We start from the raw sequence: 25,659 nt of genomic DNA, 5'->3' as shown, positions 1-25,659 counted from the left end.
AAAACTGGATCACTAATTTTTGTACAACCTAATAAAGCTAATTTTATTTTAAAATAGGCATAAAATTGCAGGTCTGAGTACAAAAGTATATCACAATTTATTCAAATAAAAGATTTGGTCTCTCCCCCTCACCCTTTCAACGAAATCAAATGTCACAGATACAGGCAAAACTCTGCACTTTATCTCATCCATCCTCTTCCTTCCAAAGGTAACCGCTATCCTGAAGTTGGTGTTTATTATTCCCAAGCATCCTTTTGTACTTTTTCCACATGGTATGTATGTTTTTATATGGTATTGTTTAGTGCTTTTTAAAAAACATATATAAATGTTGTCACACTTCACATAACCGTTTGCAATAGTTTTCACTTGTTTTTTTACGCCCCCAAAATTCATTTTAAAATAAAAAATTAAGGTCTCTATGTGAGGAATACGGCCTGGGCGGGGCCCCGACTGGTGGGCGGAGTCTGGAATGGGAAACGGGTGGGGCCACATGGGCGTTGGGCGGGGCTTATGGGATTCCCGGGCCTCCGGGTGGACGTGCTGGTCTCGCCTGGAAGCCGCCGTCATGGTGGCCCCCGTGGTGTACCTGGTGGCTGCGGCTCTGCTTGTCGGCCTTATCCTCTTCTTGACTCGCAGACGAGGCCGGGCGGCAACAGGTAGGAGATACCGCCGCGCCAGGGCCTGTGTGCCGGCGTCCTCTGGCCTCCTGAGCTCCTGAGCCTTGGTAGGCCGTCGCGCGGTGGCTCCTGCGCATGCGCCGGCATGCCTGGTGCCGCTGAGCAGAGGATCTAGTCGCCCGGCAGTGTTTGCTGCGCGTCAGACTGCGCGCATACGTGCGCGACTGGGGACCGGCGGGGAGCCGCAGTTCGAGAACATGCGGACGAGATGGCTGTGCCCCCTGTACCTTTATTCCGACCCCGGAAGACAGCCTCGCCCCATCCCTGTCCTCGTCCCCTGGTACTCTAGTACTTCAAACCCATAGAGCCTAGGTCCTGGCGGACACACACTGCCACCTTTCATTGGGCAGTCCACCTCTGTGCTCTTTGGAGAGGCCACAGGGATTTCCCATCCCTCCCAGGCTGGCTCCAGTGTTTTCTGCCATCCACGAGCTGGAGAAAGCATGAGGCAACTCCAGGGACTTCCCTGAAGCTCTCTCCTTTCCACTCAAGGAGAGCACTCATGCACCCTCCTCCCTGTTCTGCACCCCAACCAGAAAGCCATGTCATCGGCCAGGGCACAGAACAGATACGCCCCCCCCCCCCCATTTCTTGTCAGCAGTTGGGTTTGTATATAATGTCGCTCCCCCCTTTGGGCCCACAAACTACTTCAGATCACCTGCATTCTCCAGGTGCAGGAGAGAGAAGCTGAGGTAAGGCAGATGGCCAACAAATCTTCCTGGGAGGCGAGACTCAGCCCCCCCAAGGTGTGCTTTCTGGTTGGGGTGCCAGATAAAAGCATGGCAGGTGGTGTTAAGCAAGAAATAAATGCAGTCCTGAGTAGGCATTCAGGTGAGGTCTGGATAGCTCAGGGTGTGCTTGCTGGAGGAGGTAGAGCTTCAGCTCCATCTTGCAGGGTGGTCATCTTTTGACAGGCCATCTGGAAAGGTGAGGCCCGGAAAGAAGAGAAAGGTATCAACATAATCAGGAGGGAAATGGTGATCTTAATGGGACCAAGCTGTGGGTCTGGGTTGTAAAGTCCTCGGTGATCTGGAAATTGGGGCTTTGTGCTGTGGGCAGCAGGAACCTGGAGAAAATTGAGTGGAAGAGGATGCGGCATCCAGGATGCTGCTCCCTTGCCACCAGGTTGGTTGGGCTGCTGGACAGCAGCATGGTTCCTCTCTTCCCTACAGCCGGCCAAGAGCCACTGCACAATGAAGGACAGCCAGTAGCAGCAGGCCGAGTGGCCCAGCCTCGGCCCCTGGAGCCCGAGGAGCAGAGAGCTGGGGGTAGGCCTCGGCGCCGCAGGGACCTGGGCAGCCGCCTGCAGGCCCAGCGTCGAGCCCAACAGGTGGCCTGGGCGGAGGTGGATGAGAATGAGGAGGAGGCTGTCATTCCAGGTGAGAGGAGCCCCACCCTGGAGGGAAAGGGAACTGGATTAAGGGGTGAGAGGATCCCCAAAGCTGGGTGGAAAAATGGGGTATGAAGCCACACTGTGGGAGGGATGTCTGGGAGACACAGGATGGAGTATGGGGACGCTTGGGACGTGGCCTTTGGTCCTAGGGACCAGACGTTCTGCATCCTGACCCAGAGAGTTCCTTAGTCCACTCCTTATATACCAGCACCCTTCCTGGTGTGGGCACACTCTGGCCCTAGAGCTTTTGCAGTTCCTGGAGTAGGGTTGCCAGTATCTCGAGAAGAAGAGTTTGAGGATGGAGACATTCTTTTAACAGAGGCCTCCATTATCCCTGGTGCTGGGAAACCAACAGAGTTCTTAGATTGTTGGAAAGATTATCTCCTCTCCAGTGCTCCACAGCTGGCTTGAGCCTGAGAAGGAGGCATTTGGGCTTTTGTCCTTGTACCCTTGGATATTAGCCCTTTGGGCTCAAAAGCAAGGCCCTTTGTGGTGCCGCCCCTCCTGTCTTAGACTTGGGCTCAGAAATCCTTGCTGCTTAGGAATCAGCGGGTCTTTAACCTTCAGGGTCTTTGGCCCTGGGATAATCCTGGGGTTTGGGCTGGTGGGTCAAAGGGATAACCCTGGCCAGGGGCTGAACCCAAAACCCTCAGCAGTTCCTGACCACAGTGAGGATGATTTGAAATTTGAGGTGGGGATACATTTCCCCATGGGGCCATCCTTCCCTGGAGCTTTGGCTCAAAGACAGAAAGCAGAGAACTCTGCAAGCCCAGTCCTGCCTCTGACTTGCAGACACTCAGATAATAGAACCTGTCACCTCCTTCTATGGCTGTGCAGCATCTAATGTTATCATCTGGTCCCTTGCCCCACGGCTCCTTCACCCCATTCCTACCCCTAACACACACACACCTGGAGTATGAATTTATGCATTCATGGCAGATGCCTCTGGAGGGCAGAGCTGGGCTAGTGACATTTACAGGTGGATGCAAGGGGATCCCCCCATGATGACAGGGACGGGGGTGGGGGGGGTGGATCCGTCACCATCTGTCCTCTCTGGCCAGGACCTAAACTGTCTGTCTTTCACCATATGTAGCCCAGGAGGAAGATGACATCGAGAAGCCAGTGGAAACTCACCTGTCAGGGAAAATTGGAGCCAAGAAACTACGGAAGCTGGAGGAGAAACAAGCGCGAAAAGCCCAGCGTGAGGCAAGCAGGAGGGGTGGGGTGCAGCTCTGAAAAGTGGGAAAGGACCCTGCCTTCCCTGTCCCCTATGGCGGATCCTCCCCTCAAGGCTCTTTGCGTGCTGGGCTGGTGTTTGCTGCGTGCCTGGCTTTGTCTCCTGCAGCCTGGGTCTGTGGCCTACCCTGGCTTGTTTGGGAGGTGGGCAAGCTCTAGCTGGGAGTGGGGACATGCCCCTCTGAAGGCCTCTCTCCAGGCAGAGGAGGCTGAGCGTGAGGAGCGGAAACGCCTGGAGTCCCAGCGTGAGGCAGAGTGGAAGAAGGAGGAGGAGCGGCTTCGTCTAGAGGAGCAACAGAAGGTGAGGTGCACCCCCATCCTGATGATGACACCTGACCACACAGCCTTGCTGCCATGGAGCTCCCCAACTCCTCTCACCCAGACGACTGGCCGTGGACCAGGTGCAGAGGCAGTTCCCGGTTTACTTGGTCCCTGGTGTCTGTAGACAGAATCTGTGTAAAGCTGCTGCGGAAAAGCAGAGCCTGAGGTGGAACTTTTTGTGCATGTGATGTATCAAAATACCTGGAACACTTGGGGGTCATTAACATGGTCAGAGTGGCTAGAGCAGGGGAAGCAAGGAAAGGGGAGCAGTCTGGATCCCAAGGGCCTTGGGCTATTAAAGGTCATTGTAAGAGATGGTGGAACCTGTCTGAGCCAGGTCCTGTTCAGGGCCTGGCATAGAAGAGATGCCCAGGGAAGGGGGGGCCACTGTAATAAAGGTGGTTAATGAGCATTTGTTTGCCAGATGCTTCCTTCTGAGAACCAGGTACCCAAGAAAGGCAATATCTCAAAGACGTGATGTGATACTGGGCAAGAGCCAGGGCTGCCTCGCTGGGAAGACCCCATAGCTCGGTGCCTTTGGGCTCTGCCTGGCCCCGTTGCCCCAAAGCACTGGATGGCAGAAAGCCTGGCTGTGCAGCAAACCGGCCAGAACACAGCACAGGGGAGGCATTAGCAGAGAGGGTCTTTCACCTTTATGAACATTGATTCTGTCTAATGCATCTTCAATATCCTGCAGCTCTTCTCCCCTGCACGCTTTCCTGTTACTAACATGTTACTTTACTATGGCCAATTTCTCACAACGAATATTGGTGCATTATTATTAACTAAACCTCACACATTGTTCAGATTTCATTCGTTTTCCCCCAATATCCTTCTTCTTTTCCAGCATCCCATCCAGGATACCACGTTACACTTAGTTCTTATGTCTCCTTAGGCTCCTCTGGATTGTAACAGTTTCTCAGACTTTTCTTGCTTTTGATGATCTTGATAGTTTTGGGGAGTACTCGGTTAGTATTTTGTAGAATGTTCCTCAATTTGAGTTTGGCTGATGTTTTTCTCATAGTTCGACGGGGGTTATGGGTTTCTGGGAGGAAGATCACAGGTGAAGGGCCATCTTCAACACAGCGTATCAGTGGTACATGTTATCAGCTTGACTTGTCATTAGCGGTGTTAACCTTGATCCCTGGCTAAGGTGTTTGTCAAATTGCTCGACTGTAATGTTTCTCTCGCCTTCCCGTACTTCTTCAGAAACAAGGCACTGTGCGCTGCCCACTCTGAAGGAGGGGGGAATTATGCTCCACCTCCTTGAGAGGAGAACAGCTACATAAAATATTTTATGCAGGAGATTTATCTTCTCTATTTATATAGTCAATTGTTTATTATTATCCACATGGACTTAGGGCTATTGATCTTGTACTTTGTGTTATAATCCAATACTATCTTGTTTATTTTGTCGCTCAGATTGTTCCAACTTTGGCCATTGGGAGCTCTTTCAGTTGGCTCCTGTGTACCTTTGACAAACCATTGGTTTTGTTTTTTGAGTACTTTATTTTTGGTACTGCAAGAGGCTCCAGGTTCATCCTCTATACTCCCTGCCCCAGCTTGAGCTTCGTGTTTTAAAAGAGATCTTTCGGGGAGCTCTGAGAAATGGGTTGGGCCGGGGAGAGGCTGTTGTACTAGATGGTGTTAGTGATGGAGTCGTATGGACGGACCGAGAAGCTTTCTGGAAGTTAAAGAAAGAAGTGGTAGATGGGACCTCATTTCTGACCAAGGCAACTGGCCTGTTGGCTGTGTGACTCACCCAGCCAGGGGCCCCATAGGAGGACCAGATGTGTGGGGATTGGATCAGGGTCTTTCTGGGACATACTCAATTTGAGGTGCCTGTGAGACTAGACTGCTCAGTGGGTATGTCACATGGGCAGTCATGTGTTTGGGAGGAGGGATTTGGGCAGGGATACAACTGCAGTCACTGGCAAGGAGATGGCTATTGATGCTGTGGGCATGGTGAGGTGGCCTGAGAGAGCGGAGGCAGGAGCGGGGACCCAGCTGAGTGATGGGGGAGGTAGGAAGAATGGCCCAGGGAGCAAGAAGGAGGTATGACAGGGTGGTTGCCAAGAGGGAGTGGTAGGCTCTGCCTAGTGCCACTGAGAGGACAGGGATGTGAGGCTGATGGTTGTCACTTGGATTTGGTGGGATGGAGAGCATGGCTGAGACCACAGCAGGAGTTGGTTTGGAGGAGCTGGATATGCAGAAGAGCAGGGAATGGGTGGCGAGGAAATTGAGTCTGGGTGTTTATTCACAAAGTTGGGACATGGAAGGAGAGGGAGAGGGTGACTGGAGGATATTGCGGGGTGGGTTCATGACAAGGTTTCACGGGGACGGGGCTGAGCAACATTTGTCTGGGAGGCGATGGAACTGATGAGAAGGGGGGCCTCTGCCTGCTGTTCAGCATGAGGGCCAGAGGGATCCGGGTCTTGAAGGAGCTCTTTGTTCCTGAGAAAGGGCTGGGCTGTATGCCCTGGTGCCCTGCGAGGGAAGCAGAGACTAAAAACATGGCTGGGGTGGGCACCCCGTCCCCAAATACCTGACTCTGCCCATTCGGTGTCCACAGGAGGAGGAGGAGAGGAAGGCCCGGGAGGAGCAGGCCCAGCGGGAGCATGAGGAGTACCTGAAGCTGAAGGAGGCCTTCGTGGTAGAGGAGGAGGGCATGAGCGAGACCATGACTGAGGAACAGGTGGGCCTGCCACACGTGGGAGACCCTCCCTGCACCTGCCGAGGCGGGCCACCACCCCCCAGGACCCCTGCTGCTCCTTGCCTGTCTCCCCAGTGAGGCAGTGAGAGGTGCTGGGCCCGAGACGCAGCAGGTTCTGTGAGCCGGAGGCCTTGTCCTCAGGAGAGGTGTGGCCTCCAAAACCCTCCCATGGGAGGCTGTGCTGCTCACACACACAGGTGGTTGGGCGGGCACACGGAGGGCACATAGGCAGGTGGCACTCACCTGGGCAGATGGATAAGCACAGGCCCCACAGCTTCTGCAGGGGAGACACTCACGCTGGCTTTTCTGCTCTTCTAGTCCCACAGCTTCCTGATCGAGTTCATCAACTACATTAAGGTAAGCCACAGAGCAGAGCCTGCTGTCACCTCCCTGCTCGCGTGTGCGTGTCGTGTGCGTTCTCAGACCTGAGCGGGGCTATAGGCGTTTCACTCAGGCTCATGCGGGGGTACCGAGAGCAGGTGAGCGGCCGAGGTCCTGGCCAGGAGACTCCCTTCTCCTCTGACCCTGAAGATGGAGAAGGACCGGGATCTGTGGGAGGCGTGAACCTTTGATCACTTCCTCACGCTCAGGGTTTGACAGTTTCTCTGTTCTTCAGACCCCACGCTCAATGAGTCACTGTGTTTTCAAGTGTCTTTGCATGTGTTTTCTGTCAGTTCTGTCACACTGAGGCTCCACTGACTTGAAACAAGCGTCCGTTGCCATGTGTTTCTGACCTGGAACTTGGGTCTTCCGGGAGGAACAGGATGCTGTTTCCTTTGGAACCTGGGGTGGGGTGGCAGGTGTGTCCCCTTCTGTTTGCAGGCCGCCCGGGTGCTGCTCCGGGTTGCATAAGCGCAAGCACGTCCTGCTCCGCTTTGCTGCTAAGCAACTTCTCTCCCACGAAGGATGCGAGAGGTTTTCAAGTGCAGCTCAGAGGTGCAGAGGCGGCTGAGGGAAGGAGTGCAGAGGGAGCGGGGGTGGGGCGGGGGTGGTACTGGGGGGTGCCAAGGAGCCAGGGCTTGCATAATCCTCCCCCCACCTCCCTGAAAGAGTGCAGAGTTTAGATGCCTCCCAGCAGCGAGGGGCTGGGCTCACAGCCTGGGGGTCAGGGGTTCCAGAGAGGAAGAAAGCTCCCTCACGTTGTGCCCATTCCCCTCCAACAGAGCCCGTTCTCCACCCTGGCATACATGAGTCAGGGCTATAGCCCAGGCAGGAAATCTCCTACACTTTTCTGCTGCTGTTTGGAACTTGCTGTTCCCCCCTACCCATTGGGCACCTTCATGGTCCTGTGTCCCTCCTCCAGGAAGCCCTCCTCCATCACCTTCAGCTCCCCGTCTCCTCCTCAGAAACCTGTGAAAAGGCCCCCAGGGCAGTTCTAGCCCTCAGCTTTCAGTGGCTCTGGAGGGGCCATTGTTGGGGCTAGTGTTGTCCAAAGTCTTCTGGACCTCAGAGGTCTTTGCAGCCTGTGCTGGCTGATTCTCCTAAAGCTGCTGTCAGCAGGGAAAGGAAGGCTTCAAAATTCAGTCCACCTGCCTTCCAGGTTCCAAGGGGGAGGCCCTTTCATTTTAGGGTTTCAGAACCGGTGGCACATGTCTGTGCAGCATGGTTTATGTGAAGTATAGGTCTGGCTTGCTCTTGTCAGTCCACTCTTTCCGACCCGGGCTAGGTTGGTTGGTTGGTTTTTCCAAGCACACTTTCGGTCCCAGCACCCGTCAGACCAGGTCTTCAGGGACCACCTGGGGTGACTCTGTGTTCCCACTCTGAACTGTCACCCAGCCTCTGTCCTTGCTTTGTAGGTACAGGCCAGCTGTCTGGGTCACTCGGTGCTTGCCAATCCCCTGGCCCAACTGCTGCTCACTTGCCTCCCTGATTGCACATTCAGTTTGGCATTTCCAATAGTCACATGCCAGCTGCAGCTGGGGTGGTGTCACCGTGTCACTCCACCCCCAGCGCGTTTGCTATGAAAGAATCACAGAAACATAAAAGACCTCCTTCTCTTGAGTCATGTGCTGTCTATTCGTGGGGGAGGCAGATGCATGTACGAGCAGTGGCCCCTCAGCTGTAGCCACCTGAACTGAAGTTTCTCCTGAGGGTGTGAGGGAAGCACGTGGAACATAGCTGTGCGTGGAAAGCATGGAGAGTGTTAGCGATAGTTATTTTAAAGGTGGGCCCAGTGCCTCAGATGGTGTGAAGAGGGTGGTGAAAAGAACTGTGGGGTGTCAGGGTTGTGGGGAGCCGTGAGCACGAGGCAAGGTGGGAATGAAACACACTGCCTGTACGAAGACCCCACTCGTTGGGACCTTTTATCTCCTCCTTGTGCACATTCCCGCCTGTCTCCCTGGCTGGGCTGTGAGCTCAAGGGCAGGAGTTATGTCTTGTTCACCATTGCGTCCCCCACACCTTCTCAAAAACAACTCCTGGTGACAGTTTTTTAAAATAGCTTTTGGTGACTATTATCCTCTCCCTTCATCTCGATGGTGCTTCTCCTACCAATCTGTCTGTAATGTTAAAAAGATACGGCTGGATGCAGAGGAGAAGGTGGCAGCTGTTCTAGGTTTGCCACATGTGTGTCTGTCTCAGGATGATCCCCAGTCCAGGATGGGGCCTGTGAGCCAGGTGGTGGTTTGAGGCAGATACCTCCCCACAGCAAGGGAATGAGAGAGTTCATGAGTGTGTGTGTCTCTGTCTGTGCGTGGTTGGGCGAATGTGTGAGTGAGTGTGTGAGATGATCATGGCTCGCCCATAGGAATCGGCACAGTGTTCATTCAGCGCCCAGAGCAGGCAGATCAAAGTGCAAACTCAGAGGGCTCCAGTGCTAAGAGGCATTTACCACTCAGCCTCTCTTTGTTTCCTCCCTCTTTGTAGCAGTCCAAGGTTGTGCTCTTGGAAGACCTGGCTTCCCAGGTGGGCTTACGGACTCAGGTAAGCCATGGAAGGTGGCCTGTGTGTAATGTAGCTGTCAGAGGCGGCCTGCCCTAAAGATAGAGACTCTAGATACCCCCTCTGCCTGTCCCCATCCAGGAGGGAATAGAGGGTAGGAATGTCTTGGCACCTCAGGAATCCTGCCTTTCTACTAGATGGAAGACAGGCATGGAGGAAAAGAAGAAAGTCCAAACCCCACCACTCGAGCAGCCCCTGTAACCAAAGCAGCTCAAATCCAGTTACCTTGACAACTCTTGCAAACAGTCAGCACCAGCCTTCATGGCCATACGTCACCACTGTTCTTCTGGTTGGAAAAGCGCCTCCCTTGGGGGTCTGCAGGGCCCCAGGACCAGAGTCCCTTTTCCGCTGGGCCCCTCCTAAGGAGAAGAAGGGAGTCACATGGCGGGGTGGGGGGAACAGCCATGAGAGGGGGAAGAGGAGGTTTCAGTGTGGTAGGAGGGAGGTTGCAGATGTATTTTTCTGGGGACAGCAGCACCCATCTCTGCTCTGAGAATTTTTCTCCTCTCAGGACACCATCAATCGCATCCAGGATCTACTGGCTGAGGGGACTCTGACAGGTGAGAGGATGAGAATCAATCACTGTAGGCCTTGGCCTTGGGGAGTGTCTAGCCTCAGGGCTGCAGGGACTTGTGCAGAGGCAGGATGATAACCGGGGGTGGGGGGAGTGGTGTGCAATGAGGTGGATTGAACAGGGGGATGCAGTTACAGGGAGGATGTGCCGAGGCCTGGGGATGGCTTGGGGTGACCAGGATAGGCAAGGAAGACTGACTGGACTCACCTCACCAGGATTGGATGCAGCCAGGAAAGGCCAGACAGGCAGGCAGGCCTGAAGGGCTGGGAGCCGGTTGTGAAGGGATGGGTGGGAAGGCATTCCTAGGCCAGATGGGGAGGCTCCAGAAGGCTCAGCCCCACAACCTGTGTGTCCCCACAGGTGTGATTGACGACCGGGGCAAGTTCATCTACATAACCCCAGAGGAGCTGGCTGCCGTGGCTAACTTCATTCGACAGCGGGGCCGGGTGTCCATCGCCGAGCTTGCCCAGGCCAGCAACTCCCTCATCACTTGGGGCCGGGAGCCCCCTGCCCAGGCTCCAGCCTGACCTAGCCCTTCCATCTTGGACTCAACTGGTACAGCCTTCCTGACCGTACATCTTTATCCCTCCCCACCAGCCTGGGGCAGTGATGGAGTGTGGCCAGGCAGTTAGAGATTAAAGGCCTGTGAGCACTGCTGAGCTTGGTGTGGCTTGGTGTGGCAGAAGGCCTGGCCTGGGAGCCCAGATGAGCAGGTGACATCTAAGCCTTAGGGTATGTCCGGGGGCAGGGAGGGGGGGGGGAAGTGTCCTATGGAGGCAGGTGGAAGTTCCATTCTTACCGAGCATTCATTCATTCAAGAAGAAATATTGAACATTTACTGTGTTCCTTTGTGTCCTGCAAGCCCCGCCCTCTGGGATGAGGTCTTTCTCTCCCTCCTACACAGAGCAAAAGTGGGAAACCTTAGGCCACATCTCCCCTAACTGGAGAGGGAGGTCTCACTGTCCTTTATATGGATTCAGGAGCCCTAAGGAGGGCCGAGAGCCCTTAGAGCGTTAATGAACCGATGAGCCATGCCAAGGAGTGTCCTAGGGAACATCAGCCTTTAAGAGGGAGGGCAGGGAGGTCAAGGAAGGCTAGAGGCTGGGCCAGCTGCTCGTGGGGCAGGTGGAAGGAAGGGGAGAACCTGCCTGAGCTCTGGAGGGACGTTGCTCCATACAGCACATCACGTGAATTCAGCTCTGCATCCTTGGCAAAAAGTCTAAATGGTGTGGGTGATTCCACCCACTGGTGGCTGTGAGGACCATATGCTCCAGAGTGGGTGTGAGATGGGAGATGTGTGTCTCCTGTAGGGTCAGTCACTGGTTCCTGTGGGCTGTCCATGGCATGAGCACCCTGCTTGCCGAGGGTGAGGCATGTGTTTAAATGTGTATTTCTTATGTAAGGTGGCCCTTAAACGTAAACCACCTACTTCCTCTGGTGCCTGGTGGTGGAGGAGGCTGCTTTCTGTTCCAGCCCAGGAGCCGGGTGTGGATGACGATAGTGAGACAGGACATCAGGCTCCAGGGCGGAGCCTTCCTGAGGGTTGTCAAGGGCGGTGTTGACTCATTTGGTGTCATAGGCATCAGCTGTAGAACCTAAATTCCGGGTAAGGTCTGACTACTACTTCTGTCAACAATGGGCACTTGGAGTCACCTGGAGCGAAGAAGGGCCACATGCATTGTTTGGAAGGCCATCTGGGAACCCACTCTATCAAGAAGAGGGAAGGAACAGATGTAGGTACCCACTGTCTGAGGTAGAAACATAAACTTCGAAAGGGAAAAGAGGAGGTGGCTTACAGTTAGAAAGTGGTTCCCAGCCCTGGTTGCTCATTAGCATCACCTGGGGAGTTTTCAACAGTCTCTTTGGCGGTTGGACCTTGGACCAGTTCAATCAGAATCTCTGAGGTGGGACCCAGGGAACATCAGTAGGAGATCTAATGGGCAGCCACGGTTGAGAGCCAGTGAAGGAGGTTGGGGGTGGAGTACAGAGGCCATAAGATTGCAAATAATTAAAATCCCCTCTGGAAGGGGCTTCTCGCAGGGCAAGACAGCAGCTCCAGGTCCCTTCCATCTTTTTCCTCAACTGCCCTCAGCCACTGTCCTCCAGGTAGCAAGATGGCTGTGGCAGGCCCAGCCCCCAACATTCTACCTTCCAGACACTGGCCACAGGCCAGGAGTGGGGAAAGGCACATCTCTTCCTCACAGGCCATAAGATTCTTTATGTCCCAAGGGCTTAGCCTGGAGGGAAAACCTATGACCCTTTGTACATTAATTAGTGATCAATCTGCTCATCTAATTTATCAAATGAACTATTCTTCAAATAGTAAGCAATTAACATTTTTATAAATATACACAAGCTGCTTTCACAACTAATAAATGAATACTTTCAGGTTTAACCACTTATAATTTTTCAAGCATTTAAACATCATTGCTTAAATACTTCTAAGCATTTAAAGTCCCCAAATTTAAAACATGAAATTATTTTAAATGCTTTTATACCTGAAAAAGTAGGGCTCAGTGGTGGGAGTGCAGTGCTCGTAACACCAAGGTCACTGGTTCAATTCCCACATGGGCCAGTGAGCTACGCCTTCCACAACCAGATTGGAAACAACTTGACTTGGAGCTGAGCTGCACCTTCCACAACTAGATTGAAAACAACGACTTGGGCCGGCCCGGTGGCTCAGGCGGTTAGAGCTCCGTGCTCCTAACTCCGAAGGCTGCCGGTTCGATTCCCACATGGGCCAGTGGGCTCTCAACCACAAGGTTGCCAGTTCAATTCCTCGAGTCCCGCAAGGGATGGTGGGCTCTGCACCCTGCAACTAAGATTGACACGGCACCTTGAGCTGAGCTGCCTCCCGGATGGCTCAGTTGTTGGTTGGAGCGTGGGCTCTCAACCACAAGGTTGCCAGTTCAATTCCTCGACTCCCGCAAGGATTGGTGGGCAGTGCCCCCTGCAACTAAGATTGAACACGGCACCTTGAGCTGAGCTGCCGCTGAGTTCCTGGATGGCTCGGTTGGAGCGCGTCCTCTCAACCACAAGGTTGCCGGTTCAACTCCCACAAGGGATGGTGGGCTGTGCCCCCTGCAACTAGCAACGGCAACTGGACCTGGAGCTGAGCTGCGCCCTCCACAACTAAGATTGAAAGGACAACAATTTGACCATTGTTCCCCAATAAAGTCCTGTTCCCCTTCCCCAATAAAATCTTTAAAAGAAAAAAAAAGAAAACAACGACTTGACATGGAGCTGACGGGTCCTGGAAAAACACTATTCCCCAATATTCCCCAACAAAGTTTATTTTTTAAAAAAAGACCAGACCCACATAGTATTAAAATGTTTACATTACTGATCTGTCCATACTAAAACATTATAAACATTTCAGTACCATGGATTTATATTTGCTTATTTACTACCTTTATTTTTTTTTCTTCCTGAGGGCACAGTTTTCATTCGTCTTGGAGCACCTGGGTGATTATCTCAGGTGGCGGAGGATGTAGATAGGACTGAAGGATGGTGATTCAGAGCCAGGGACCCAGGACTTGACGGTGACCCTATCTGAGTCCTTTACCCATTGTGTGACCCCTCTTACATAGTTAGATTTTCCTCCTACATCAGGAACTCTGGACTATTGGCTCTAACCAATCAGATGAGTTTTGGTTTTTGTAACTCCCAAGTTACAAAATGCTTGTTCTGCTTGTTCTGGGTACCTTACCTCCACAGCCCAGCCCAACAGGTCTGTGGATACCACTTGCTCCCAGTAAAGTCCAGTCTGGTCGAGTTCAGTTTGGTTCTATCACAATTTCTCTTTTTTATGCACCTTCAAGGCCTATTACTGACAAGCCCCTGGTTAGAGAGCCTGTGTAACACAACTCGTCTTTTCAAAAATGATTATTTACAAGATTGGCCATGAGTTGGAAAATTATTAAAGTTGAGTAATGGGTACATGGAGGTTTTTTGCATCTATTTTTATACACGTTTAAAATTTCCCATAACAAATAGCTTAAAATGAAAAACAATGAGCCCTAGACGGCCTCATGTATCCTTGACTCAAACTGAGCCTCAGAAAAGGGGCCCAAAAAGCTGGGCCACATAAGGCCACCAATAGTCACTCCATTCACCCAATTAAGTGACTCTTCGCTGTCGCGGGTACCAGTGCAGGATGCATGTTGGACTTTTGTAACATGAAAATTATTTAAACACATGCAAAATGTGTTTAAAATAACAAAACACTAACATAATCTGTGGAGAGCCCTACTGAGTACAAGGCAGCAACCTAAGCACCCCAGGTTGCTGCAGTGAGCAAGACATGGCCCCATCCACAAGTAGGGGCGGGGGCAGTGGTGTTCGTCTAACGGACACCACCAGTCACCCAGCCATCAAGTGCACAGCCAAATGTCTTAATATTCTGGGCTGAGCAGAGGACAGGTGTGGAGAATAGAAAGGCTTGTGGTTCACTGAGGGCCATGGAATGTTGGGAGGAAAGGAGTGATGGTGCAGAAAGGTTGGGACCCAGAGCCCAGAGATCTGGGCTATATTTGAGGGCAATGTTTAATTATTACTTTGAATCAGTAACTCATTTCTTTTTTTTTTTTTTTAACTTTTATTTATTTGTATTTTTCCAGGACCCATCAGCTCCAAGTCAAGTAGTTGTTTCCATCTAGTTGTGGAGGGCACAGCTCACAGTGGACCATGTGGGGATCGAACTGGCAACGTTGTTAAAGAGCACCACGCTCTAACAAACTAAGCTAACCGGCCGCCCCAGTAACTCATTTCTTAAACCTTCTTTGCGGTCATTGTATCCCACAAATTGTCATTACTCCATCAATTCCTTCCTCCACACCCGTCTGTGTACTGTTTGAGGGTACCACCACCACCCTTCACAAGTGCATACCCCAGACACCTCAAGTCCCAAGTCCCAGCCCCAAGACTGGGGATGACTATTCCAACAGGGCTGTGTTTTTCAAACTTTTTTTTTTTCTTTTTAAGGAGGGCCCATGCAGGGATCAAACCGGCAACTCTGGTGTTATCAACACGATGCTCTAACCAACTGAGCTAACTGGCCACCCCTCAAACTTTTTTGACAGTTCTCTCTCAATAAAAAACCCATTTTACATTAAGGACATATGTGTGTGCATATATATACCGTGTTTCCCCCAAAATAAGACCTAGCCAGACAGCTCTAATGCGTCTTCTGGAGCAAAAATTAATATAAGACCTGGTCTTATTTTACTATAATTTTTTATTTTATTATTTTATTTAACTTATTTTATTAACTTATTGTATTAATTTTTGCTCCAGAAGACGCATTAGAGCTGACTGTCCGGCTAGGTTTTATTTTCGGGGAAACACGATTGTGTGTGTGTGTGTGTGTGTGTGTGTGTGTGTATATATATATATACATATATATATATATATATATATATATAGTGTTTCACAGTAGTCTTGTTTACCATGATTTAATGCATGTTGATATTTGCTTCTCTGTTTTGTCTCATTGCTGATGGTGGCTAAATTGATTTTTATAATCCACTAACAGATCTCAGCCTACAGTTTGAAAAACAGGGTTCTAAGGAGGCTCTTCCTTTTTTATTGAGGACAGGGATGAGTATCAGCATTTGGGTAAAGAGTTGTGTATCATACATAACTTGTCAAAGAGTTGTACCAAAAGCAATTTCAATTATAGTAGTGACATTGCAAAATAGTTTTATTTGGTTTATTCTGACACCATACATAATTTGTGGCTGGTTAATACGTTATTTGATTACTCATTACAGCAAAATGTATAAGGAAAACTTATAAGAGAACCTACCAAATACCAATACTATAATGTTGAATTTATTTAAATATAACCTTTTGCATGGAGCCTGCTAGATTTACTCTGATTGGTTTTAGTCATTTTAACTTTCTTAACATGATTTTATAATTTGACTTATATTTCTAACATGGTAAAAAAGACACCTTCATAATAATAATAAGAATAATAATACCAAAACTAAAACTAGTAGTGTGCCAATTGTATCGTAACGGAATAACTGAGATTTAGTACCTCTGTTGTTTTATTTTCCTTTAACTCATTCTCATCAACAAGGTGAGTCAAGGCACTTTTTTGTTGAGCTAAACCCCACAGTTCGTATAACTCACATAACAGTGTGGTTGTGTAGACGCATGCTTGATGTCTAGTTTGGCAGTTGTCTTGGTGCCTTTTTAGTTTGTGTATATTGTCTCATATCAAATAGGCCATAGTAACAAATATGAATAGATGAGAAATTATTGACCATATAATCCATCATCATTGGGAAATTCTTAATTTTCCACATCTCAGCTACTGTCCTTGCTGGGTGATAGCAACTCAGGAGAGGAAAAATGGGCAAATAGTAAGTGAAGGGCATAGGAAGTTCGGGCCCCAAAGGCAGGTAATAAGTTTCATTTAGCTACTGCCATGTCTGTCCGCAATGATAATGTAAAAAGTTTACAAAGAAGGCCTTCTGCTGGGCAAATTTATCCCAGCTTTTGTAAAAAATTAAATCTGATAACATTTTCAGAGCTTGCACGTTTCCATAAAATTGATTAAAGATTCGAGCATGACCATAATTTCCATGATGCAAAAATCATTTTATTCTGCTTGAGGCTTTAAGAAGGACCAGCATGCTTCACAGATAGATGTGAGTACATAAAACTCACTTGGAATGGTGGGTGGGGTGGTGGCTTGTATTCGTTTTTACTTTGTTTCTTAATATCTTGCAATGAAGTTTACATTATATAGGTACAGTGTTAGTATTACATAAACAACGCATCCATTATGTAAAAACAAAAGAAAAACGTTACACAGGGGCCCTGGGGAACATAAAAGCATAAACCATCTTCTATTTTAGGTAAAATGTGCAATTAGTAAAGAATAGTGGTAAAAAGGAGAATATAATCTAATAATTTTTTTGTATTTTTCCTTTAACTTTTATTTTTCACAGGCCTGGGTGTGTGTGTGTGTGTGTGTGTGTGTGTGTGTGTGTGTGTGTGTGTAAATACCAGCTAATCAGCTTATAAAACAGTTTGTAAAAGACCCCAGCATACTTGGATCATAAACGTTTCAGTTACAGTTTAACATTGGTTTAGATAACCTCCAAGACCTTTACTGGTTATTCCCAGGAATTTTTGGCCCAATTCCCAAGGTTTTTATTTCCTCATAAAGCAAGTGCAGCTGTAAAAAGCTTTAGTACAAACATCCAAACTCTAGCATGGATTAAAGTGCCTTGTCTGCCCCCCAGTTTGGTGTTTGGTGGTTATTGGGATTGCTGAGTCATCCCAGAGAAGAAGCCCCAAGTCCTCTTCTGGATAACATGGTGGGTAGGATCCCAAAGGATCACAATAGTCTGATTTTATTTTGATTTTCATCCCTTCAATATCAGAGGGACTGTCAATGTTTTCAACTGCTTATTGGCCTTTTGTATTCTGTGAATGAATTTTTTCTACCTTTTACCCATTTATCTATAGACCCAGGGTTTTTGCAATTTCATCATTCAACAAATGAATGTTGAGCTCGTCTGTTTTGTGCTTGATTAGTTTCTGGTGATGCTGTAACAAATTTCCACAAATTTAGTGGCATAAAACAATGCAAATTCATTATCTTAATGTTCTGTAGGTTAGAAGTTCAACACGGATCTTACTGGGCTAAAATCAAGGTCCGGCTGTGTTCCTGTTGGGAGCTATTTTCCATCCTCAAGAGGTCACCACATTCCTTGGCTCAGAGCCCCTTCCTCCACCTGTAAAGCTTTCTATGTTGCATCTCTAACCATTCTTCCATAATCAAATCTCCCCTCCTCTCTCCTGCCTTCCTCTTCCACTTTTAACGACCCTGTGTTTACATTGGGCCCACCTAGGTAATCCAGGATAACCTCCCTATTTTAAGGTTATATGATTAGAAATCTGATTCTATCTACAATCTTAATTCTTCTTTGCCATGTAACCTAATGTAGTCACAGGTTCTGGGAATTAGGACTTGGACATCTCTGGGGGCCATCATTCTGCTTAGCAGAATATTAAGATGGGGATATGGAATCTTAGAAAAGGATTCTGTCTACATAGATGCTACAAACTAGTGGAGAAGACAGGTAAATCAATCACAATTTTATTTATTTTTTTAAATTGGGGAATATTAGGGAACTGTGTTTCTCCAGGGCCCATCAGCTCCAAGTTCAGTCGCCGTTTCCAATCTTTAGTTGGAGGGGGCGCAGCCCACCATCCCATGCGGAAATTGAACTGGCAACCTTGTTAAGAGCTCGCACTCTACCATGTTTCCCTGAAAATAAGACCTAGCTAGACAATCAGCTCTAATGTGTCTTTTGGAGCAAAAGTTAATATAAGACCCGGTCTTATTTTACTATAATATAAGACCAGGTCTTTATAATACGATAATATATAATACCAGGTCTTATATTAATTTTTGCTCCAAAAGACGCATTAGAGCTGATTGTCCTGCTGGGTCTTATTTTCAGGGAAACATGGTAACCCACTGAGCTATCTGGTCACTCCTCCGAGAGCTCAGCAGCAGCTCGTCTTCAATCTAGTTGTGGAGGGCGTAGCTCACTGGCCCATGTGGGAATCGAACTGGCGACCCTGTTGTTAAGAGCTCGCGCTCTAACCAACTGAGCGATCCAGCTGCCCCATGATTTTCTTCTTTTATATCATTTGTCAGATTTTGGCATTAAGGTGGTTATACCTTTATAAAGTTAATTTGGGAGCTTTTCATCTTTTCCTATGATTTGGAATGATCTCTTGATAGATTGGGTAGAATTCAGCCATAAAACAACCTAGGGCTAGTGCTATTTAAAAAGGTAGATTTTCAATTCCTTTTATAGTTATTGATTTTATTAAAATTATAATTAAAATAATGTTTATGTAGCTTTTTCTATTTGGAAGCTTTAGTGCAACAAAACGAAAAATCTTGAAAAAGAAGAGCTCATTTTATTATAGTTAAAATGATGGCATCCTAGAAACATCCAGATTTACACTTGGCTTCCTCCCTTCCCTCCAAGTCTGTAACTTGAATGTCACCTCCTCAGTGAGGCCGTCTACCTTATCCAGAATTGGGATCCCCAGAAATCTCAACTTCTTAGTACTTATCACTTTCTAATCCATTATGTATTTTACTTATTGTCTCCTCCACTAGTATGCAAACTCCATTGGGGCAGGGATTTTTGAACAAATATTTAATATCTTAATAGTCTGCTATTTATGTTCAGAGTTTACTCACCTGTTTATTGTTGTTTTTCATTTTTGTTTTGTAAATCAGAGTAAGGGTTTATTTTGAATCATGGAATCCCAATGATGAGATAGGAAGGAAAAGAAGGTTTTTACACATCTTGATAGTAGCAGAATGAATGAATGAATAAAAAATTAAAAATGGTAGGAGAATGGGGAGGTAGGGGAATCACAGAATTTTAGAATTGAAATGAATCATAGGAAGGTTGGGTGAATGCTTAAGTGACCCACATGGTTGCTAGATCTCTCATATCCTAATTGAGAGTGGTTCTCTTTTTTTTAATATATATATTTGTTTGATATATATATATATATATATATATATGTATATATATATATATATATATTAATATTAGTTTCAGGTGTACAAAACTTTATTGTTTTAAGCAAACTTTTTTATCTTTTTTATCTGTTTTTGCAAAAGTAATACATGCTTATTGTAAAAAAATGCAAACATTACAGAAGTGCCCTCTTGCCTTACACCTTGCAATCCCACCATCTCAAGGTAGCCACTTAGTAGTGTGATGTGTGTTTCCGGACTTTTCTATGCATGGATATATACTTTTTAAAATAATAGAAAAGTTGAGTATAGTATGCATACATATAATTCTGCCACTTGCTTTTTTCACTTAATGTAGTCATCTTTCTATGTCAATATATAGACATCCGTGTCATTCTTTTACATAGCTTTCTATTGCTGCATTGTATTGGATGCATTGTGATTCACTTAATCGATCTTCTATTAATAGATGTATTTAGTTTTTTTGTTTTTGTTTTTTTGCTATTACAATCAGTACAACAGTGACTATCTTCATGCATCTGTCATATTACTTGTGATGGCATTTCTTCCCAGAAATGGAATTGCTGAGTCAAAGGAAATACACATTTCATATTTTTATATATACCCAGTTGTCATCCCAAAAGGTTGTACCAATTTATACTATCAAAAACACTGAGTTACTATTTTCCTACAGCCTCACCCATATGGTATATCATCAGTCTTTTTATTTTTGTCAGTCTGATAGGCTTTTGCTGCTTCTTTATTTTCCCAGCTTTATTGAGATGATAGATTCTTGTTTTAATCACCTTCCCTTTACTCCATTGGTGAGGGAGGGATTTTCACCTTAGGGTTCTGGGCGTGGCCAGACACAATACCTGACACGGAACAGGTGAATTTGACAGTTTATTATTTACATATCCTCATAGCTCGGGGGCGGAGGGCACCACAAACCACACAGATGTTGCATTAGTTATTACAGAACCACCAGAGGCTGTGGGGGGCAGGCTTTGTAACAGTAAGAGGGTAAGGTGTCCCCTACTTCCTGCAGGGGATGCAGTTGGCTTGTTTGAATGATTCCACCAGCTGGCAGAGAACTGAAACCCACTGCTCAGAGATAAGCAGGCGCTGCAGCTGGTCCTTCTGCTAAGGATTACTTGGCTAGGGCAACTTTCGCTTAAGCCATCGAGGCCCTTCTGCTTTCACCAGATGTCAAGGTAGCACAGACTATTGAGTCTTAATTTCAGCTGTTCTTGGTTAATTATGAGGGTTTTTGTTTGGGGGGGTATTGATTTCTGAATGACTTTTTGGCATCCACGATGTTTTTCTTATTTAACAAACCCATGGATTATTTCATATACAATGATCTAGGAATTTTTTCCCTCTGAACCATGCTGTCTTTATTGGGAATTGGTGTCAGGGGAATTGTGGCTTCATAAAATGAAATAGCATTCTAACTTTTCTGGGCTCTTACAGATTTACCGGGTGAGGATTATCTATTTATGGAAAGTTTGGGAGAATTCTTCCATTAAACCATCTGAGCCCAGAGCCTTTTTTTGGACATATTTCTTGAGTAATGTTTTCAACCTCTTTCTTATTTTTGTAATTTTATTTCCCAGAAAATGATCCACTTTGTCAAGATTTTCATACATTAGAACAGAATCAGATACAGTATTCTCTTATTTTCCTGGTGTTCTTAAGATGCAAAGCCGCATTCTCTATGAATTATTAGGTTGGTGCCAAGTAATTTTGGTTTTTGCAATTTTTAACCTTTTAAACCGCAGTTACTTTTGCACCAACCTAATAGAAACAGTACTGTAAAGAGAGATTGAGATCAAGACAGATGAGGTAGACATTGGCTAAAATGAAAGGAAAACAAGCAGAATCAAATATCTTATTGGAGAAAAACAAAGAGTACCCTTGACTCTGAAAAAAATGAAATCTGTGATGACGAAGAAAAACTTGAGATACTCTCTCAGGATGCAGAGAAAAAAGGACAGAGATTTAATTGACAAGGTAATAATTTTAGGAGAGGAAAAAAAGCAAAACATTCTGTTTGCAGAATGGACAGGAACACAGATGAAAACTTTTCTAAGCTGAAAAGACCTTTTATTTCTGCAAAATTAATAGAAAAAGGCCCACACAGACTTATACTGGCAAAATGTTTGACTTTTTCCCCCCCTTCTGCCAACTCCCCCCCAACTGGTTCAAGCCGTTGTTTCTCAGTCTTGTTGTGTAGGACACAGCTCCCTGGCCCATGCTGGTATTATGAACCTTGCGCTCCCCCAGCTGAGGCAGTCAGTCTCCAGTCATCGGTGGGCCACTCAGGGCAGCTCTCCCAGGCTGCCGGCCCACTTATGGCAGCACATGGCAGCTCAGCTCCAGGGAGAGCCGTTGTTCACAATTTTAGTGGTAGAGGGCACAGCTCACTGGCCCATGTGGGAATCAAACTGGTGACCTCAGGTGTTAGGAGCATAGCGCTTCAACCACCTCAACCACCAGCCCAGTGTTTGACTTTTGAGGGTAAGGAAAAGTCCCAACAAGCACAAGGCAAATTGCTCACCTGAAACAGACCAGCCCAGATTTGCTACCTTTTATTTATTTAGTTAGTTTTGAGATACAGTTGACGCTACAGTTGACCCTTGAACAACGGGGAGGTTAGAAGTGCCAATCCCCCGCACAGTTGAAAATCTGTATATAACTTTTGACTCCCCAAAAACTTTACTATAGCCTACTGTTCACTAGAAGCCTTACTTACAATAAACAGTTGATTAGCACATATTTTGTATGTTATACATATATGCCACATCTTTATGTTTGTTTACATTTCTCTGGACTTCGAATGGCACTGTGCATGGTCTAAATATTTGTGTGTACGTTTTGATAAGTTGAACTTTTTATAATTTGTATATATTTTATTAAACGATAAAACAGATTGGTATCTACAAATATTTTATGCATTCATGATATACCTGGCTTTTTCTCTTTTTTTCTCCACTATTTCTAGGCTATACGGTTCATCTGTGAGTTTTTTCAAATTGTCACAAACCTCAAAAAAATGTTCTAATATATTTATTGAAAAAAATCCACTTAGAAGTGGACCTGTGCAGTTCAAACCGTTATTGTTCAAGGGTCAACTGTATATTAGTTTCAGACGTACTTGCTATACTATTTTAATAGCCAAAAGATAATGGGATAAGGACAAGAGAGTCTTGACGGGAAAAGTTTGGGACTCAAAAATTCTACAGTCAAGCCACCATTTGTGTGTACAGTAGAATGCATTCTCGCCTAGGACAAAGGCTTAGTAAAACATAACATTTAGGAGTCCTCCCTGAAATCACCAGTCAAATGGGAGACGGGTCTGAATGAGGAATAGAAAAATTAGAGCATAAAAAAATTGGCAGTGACATTGGTACCAATTAAACAAAGGGCAAAAGCCAAAACACAATGATTGAAACAAGGATTTAGTGGCTTAAAAAGAAGAGTAAACAAAAACTGAGTCTATCATCCTGGATTAAGTAGACAAATGTACGTAGGTGTGAGGGCAGCAGACCAGGAAATGGAAAGGCACATTAAATTTCTCGTTACATAAAGAGAAATATAAAATTGGTTTGTCGTTGACTTTAATAATTTGTGGAATATAAACTATTTTTATTTGATACTTACATGCAACTACCAGGTGAATTAAAAACAGGCTTTCAGCCTTGCAAAACACTATAGAAGATAAAAGCAAATTATGAAAAAAATTCAGAAGAAAGGAAATAGCAAGAAATAAAAACTATAAAATAGGATGACAGATAACCAAATAAATCAGCTATTAACAACAGAAATACAATGTGTTAAGTCCCAGCCTGAGTGGAGGCGCTGCGGTTTTTAGGGCAGACCCTTTATACCTACAGGCTTTGGCTAATGCTGAACCTTAGGCCTGGCTTGCTTCCCCGCCCTATTCAAGGCTAAAGCCCCAGTTCCAGGCCGACCACTTCCTCCGGGCAGTCCTCCCCGGGCCACCAGGGCCAGAATGAAGACTCCTCACAGAAGGCGGCATGCGCGTCCGAAGCTGATGCTCCAGATCGGGGAGGATGTCCCCACCTCACTCTCTCACCCCAGCGTGCGGGACGGGGGCGAGCCTCATGTCAGGTGCAGGGCACAAGGTGAAAACACTCAAACCCCCCTGCTGGACTGTAATGTATATCTTTTTCCTCGTTCGCCTGCCTTTTCCCCCGGACGGTGAGCCTTTGCGAGCAGCAAATTTCAAATCGGCTCGGTTTGCTGAGGGACGCAGTCACGGCTCCTGGAAGCCTCCCACATGCCCGCCTGCGGTCTCCGTGAGGGAGCGAGTCTTGCCTCCGAGGTGTCGGGTCCACCCCTGACGGTCCGCCCCGCCCCTCCTTGCAGACCTGCGGGGTATCAAGGTGTCTGGTGGGAGGCCGCGTCGGAAGAGCAGGAGCGGGAGAGAAATGGGGCTCGAGGCTCGACGTCGGGAGCCACTTCCCCAAGAGAGAGGGGCTCCTCCCTTTCTCCAAAGATGTAGGATTCAGGGAGAGTGTGGTCCCACTGTATTTGTTGGAGGGTTTGGGGGTGGGTAACACGTAAGGAGCCGAGGACGGAGCTCAGGGCAGACTCGCGGCTCCCTAGAGTAGGTGAAACGGAGGGGTCCCAAGTGCGGGCCAGGACTCAGCGACCGAGGGGTTAAGGCACTGCGCCCCGCCCCAGCCCAGGGATTGGCTGCCCCGGGGGGGGGCGTGGTTGGAGGGCGGACCCGCGTTTGCCGCAGCCGCGGGTGGGCGGGGCTCGGGCGGGGAGCGGGAGGGGCGCGGAGCGGAGCCGGGCCCGCGCCGCGCGCCCCGGCGGGCGGGCTTCGGGCTGCGCCAGCGAGCCGGGCCGGTGGCGTCGGCGCCGAAGACCCCGCGCCGGACCCTGAGACAGCGAGTAAGTGAGGCAGGCCCACCGCGGCGCCCCTCTCGGCTTGGACCTGTCGCTGTGCCCGCTGCACGGCGAGGCTCGTCGGGCCAGACCCGGAGCTGAGGAAGGGGCGCGTCCCGCTGCTGGGGTCCCGGGGAGGAGGGGAGTGGAGATGAGGCCGATGATGTCATGGATGCTTCGCAGGGCCTGGGAGGAGGTAGCGGCCGGAGGGGGTGCGGCCCGGATTATGTCACCTCTTCCCTCTGCGCCCCGCCCCCCAGGGCCACACGCGTTGGTGGGGAGCTCCGGGAGGTGCGGGCGGGATTCCCCCCACTGCAGAGACCCCTGGGCATCTTCTCGGGACGGCCTGTGGCAGGGGTCTCTATCTGCGGCGCTGCGGGGCCCGTGGGCTGCTGGTGAATGGCAAACATCCTACCCCCACCCCCACCCCCCGCGCGGAGGCTCGTGTGTGCGCGCGTGTGTGTGTGTGTGTGTGTGTGTGTGTGTGTGTGTGTGTGCTGGGGGGGGCGCTGTCAGCCCCCTCAGTCCTTAAACACCAGCTTCATCAGAGCCAGGATCTAGTGGATGGGCCCCTTCCCAGTTATCGCCAAGGAAAGCTGGATCTCCCCTCATACATCCCAACTAAGAAGTTCTGGAGACCTCTGCACCCCCAAAAGACCTACAGTGCCCCCGATCTCTTTTCTCTCTTAGTTCTCCCCAGAAGCCCTTCCTGATTTCCCTGTGGATTCATTGCCTCTTTGCATTGCTTATAACTAGCATTCCCACACGTATTCTCTCTGCATCACCTCAGTGCCAGGGTCCAGAGACCCCAGGACTTTGCCATCTGTGCCCCCTGGGGCACCCACAGGCCAGCCCCAGGGAAACCTCAGAGTGAAATCTCCTTGGAGTAGCCTAAGCCAAGTGTTCCAAGACCCGTCCCCACTATGAGAAATCAGGGATGCTCTCCAGGGAGGCAGCATTTGAATTGGGCCTTGAAGGATGCAGGATGGACACACAGATCTGGGAAAAGGTTGTGTGTGGAGTGGAGAGGGGCTAAGCTCAGGGAAAATGTGATGGACAGAGAGGCCTTGGCGGCTCTGCTACAAACTCTGTTCTGGTTCTGGGGGCTGAGAGGAATGCCAGGCATTTTACCCATAATATATTTAATTCTTAAGATTCCTGTAAGGTAGGTGTGAGAACCCAAGGTGAAGTAACCTGCATGCAATTCCACCCCTAATCAGTGATCTGGAATTTACACTTGGAGCTGATGTCTCCAGAACTCTGTCTAGTCTACTGCGTTTGGCGCTGCTCATGGAAGAACTTGGCTGCCCAAGAGCAGGGACAAGATCGGCTTTGCCCTTTAGAAAAAGTCTC

At 48.2% G+C, this 25,659-nt stretch overlaps 1 protein-coding gene across 1 annotated transcript; it reads left to right on the top strand.

Moving 5' to 3' along the window:
• The first annotated feature begins 492 nt into the window (after positions 1–492).
• DDRGK1 (DDRGK domain containing 1) lies at positions 493–10,513 on the top strand. Its single transcript, XM_019733805.3, has 9 exons — positions 493–656; positions 1,850–2,056; positions 3,164–3,276; positions 3,506–3,607; positions 6,200–6,322; positions 6,659–6,697; positions 9,206–9,262; positions 9,792–9,840; positions 10,215–10,513. Exons 1-9 carry the CDS (start codon positions 566–568, stop codon positions 10,379–10,381), a joined length of 948 nt encoding a protein of 315 aa, XP_019589364.2. The 5' UTR covers positions 493–565; the 3' UTR covers positions 10,382–10,513.
• The last annotated feature ends 15,146 nt before the right edge of the window (positions 10,514–25,659 follow it).

This window comes from Rhinolophus sinicus, chromosome 13, assembly GCF_057876585.1.
Source record: "Rhinolophus sinicus isolate RSI-liver-muscle chromosome 13, RSI-T2T, whole genome shotgun sequence".
Taxonomy (NCBI): Eukaryota; Metazoa; Chordata; class Mammalia; order Chiroptera; family Rhinolophidae; genus Rhinolophus; species Rhinolophus sinicus.
Note: the sequence above shows the minus strand (reverse complement) of the source record. Positions and strands in the feature narration are given on the sequence as shown.

Excerpts from the sequence above, each read along its gene's own strand:
- DDRGK1 (XM_019733805.3), top strand. The coding sequence starts at position 566 with ATGGTGGCCCCCGTGGTGTACCTGGTGGCTGCGGCTCTGCTTGTCGGC. Across the intron at positions 3,608-6,199 it reads GTCTAGAGGAGCAACAGAAG|GAGGAGGAGGAGAGGAAGGC; the intron begins GTGAGGTGCACC and ends CGGTGTCCACAG. Across the intron at positions 6,323-6,658 it reads AGACCATGACTGAGGAACAG|TCCCACAGCTTCCTGATCGA; the intron begins GTGGGCCTGCCA and ends CTGCTCTTCTAG.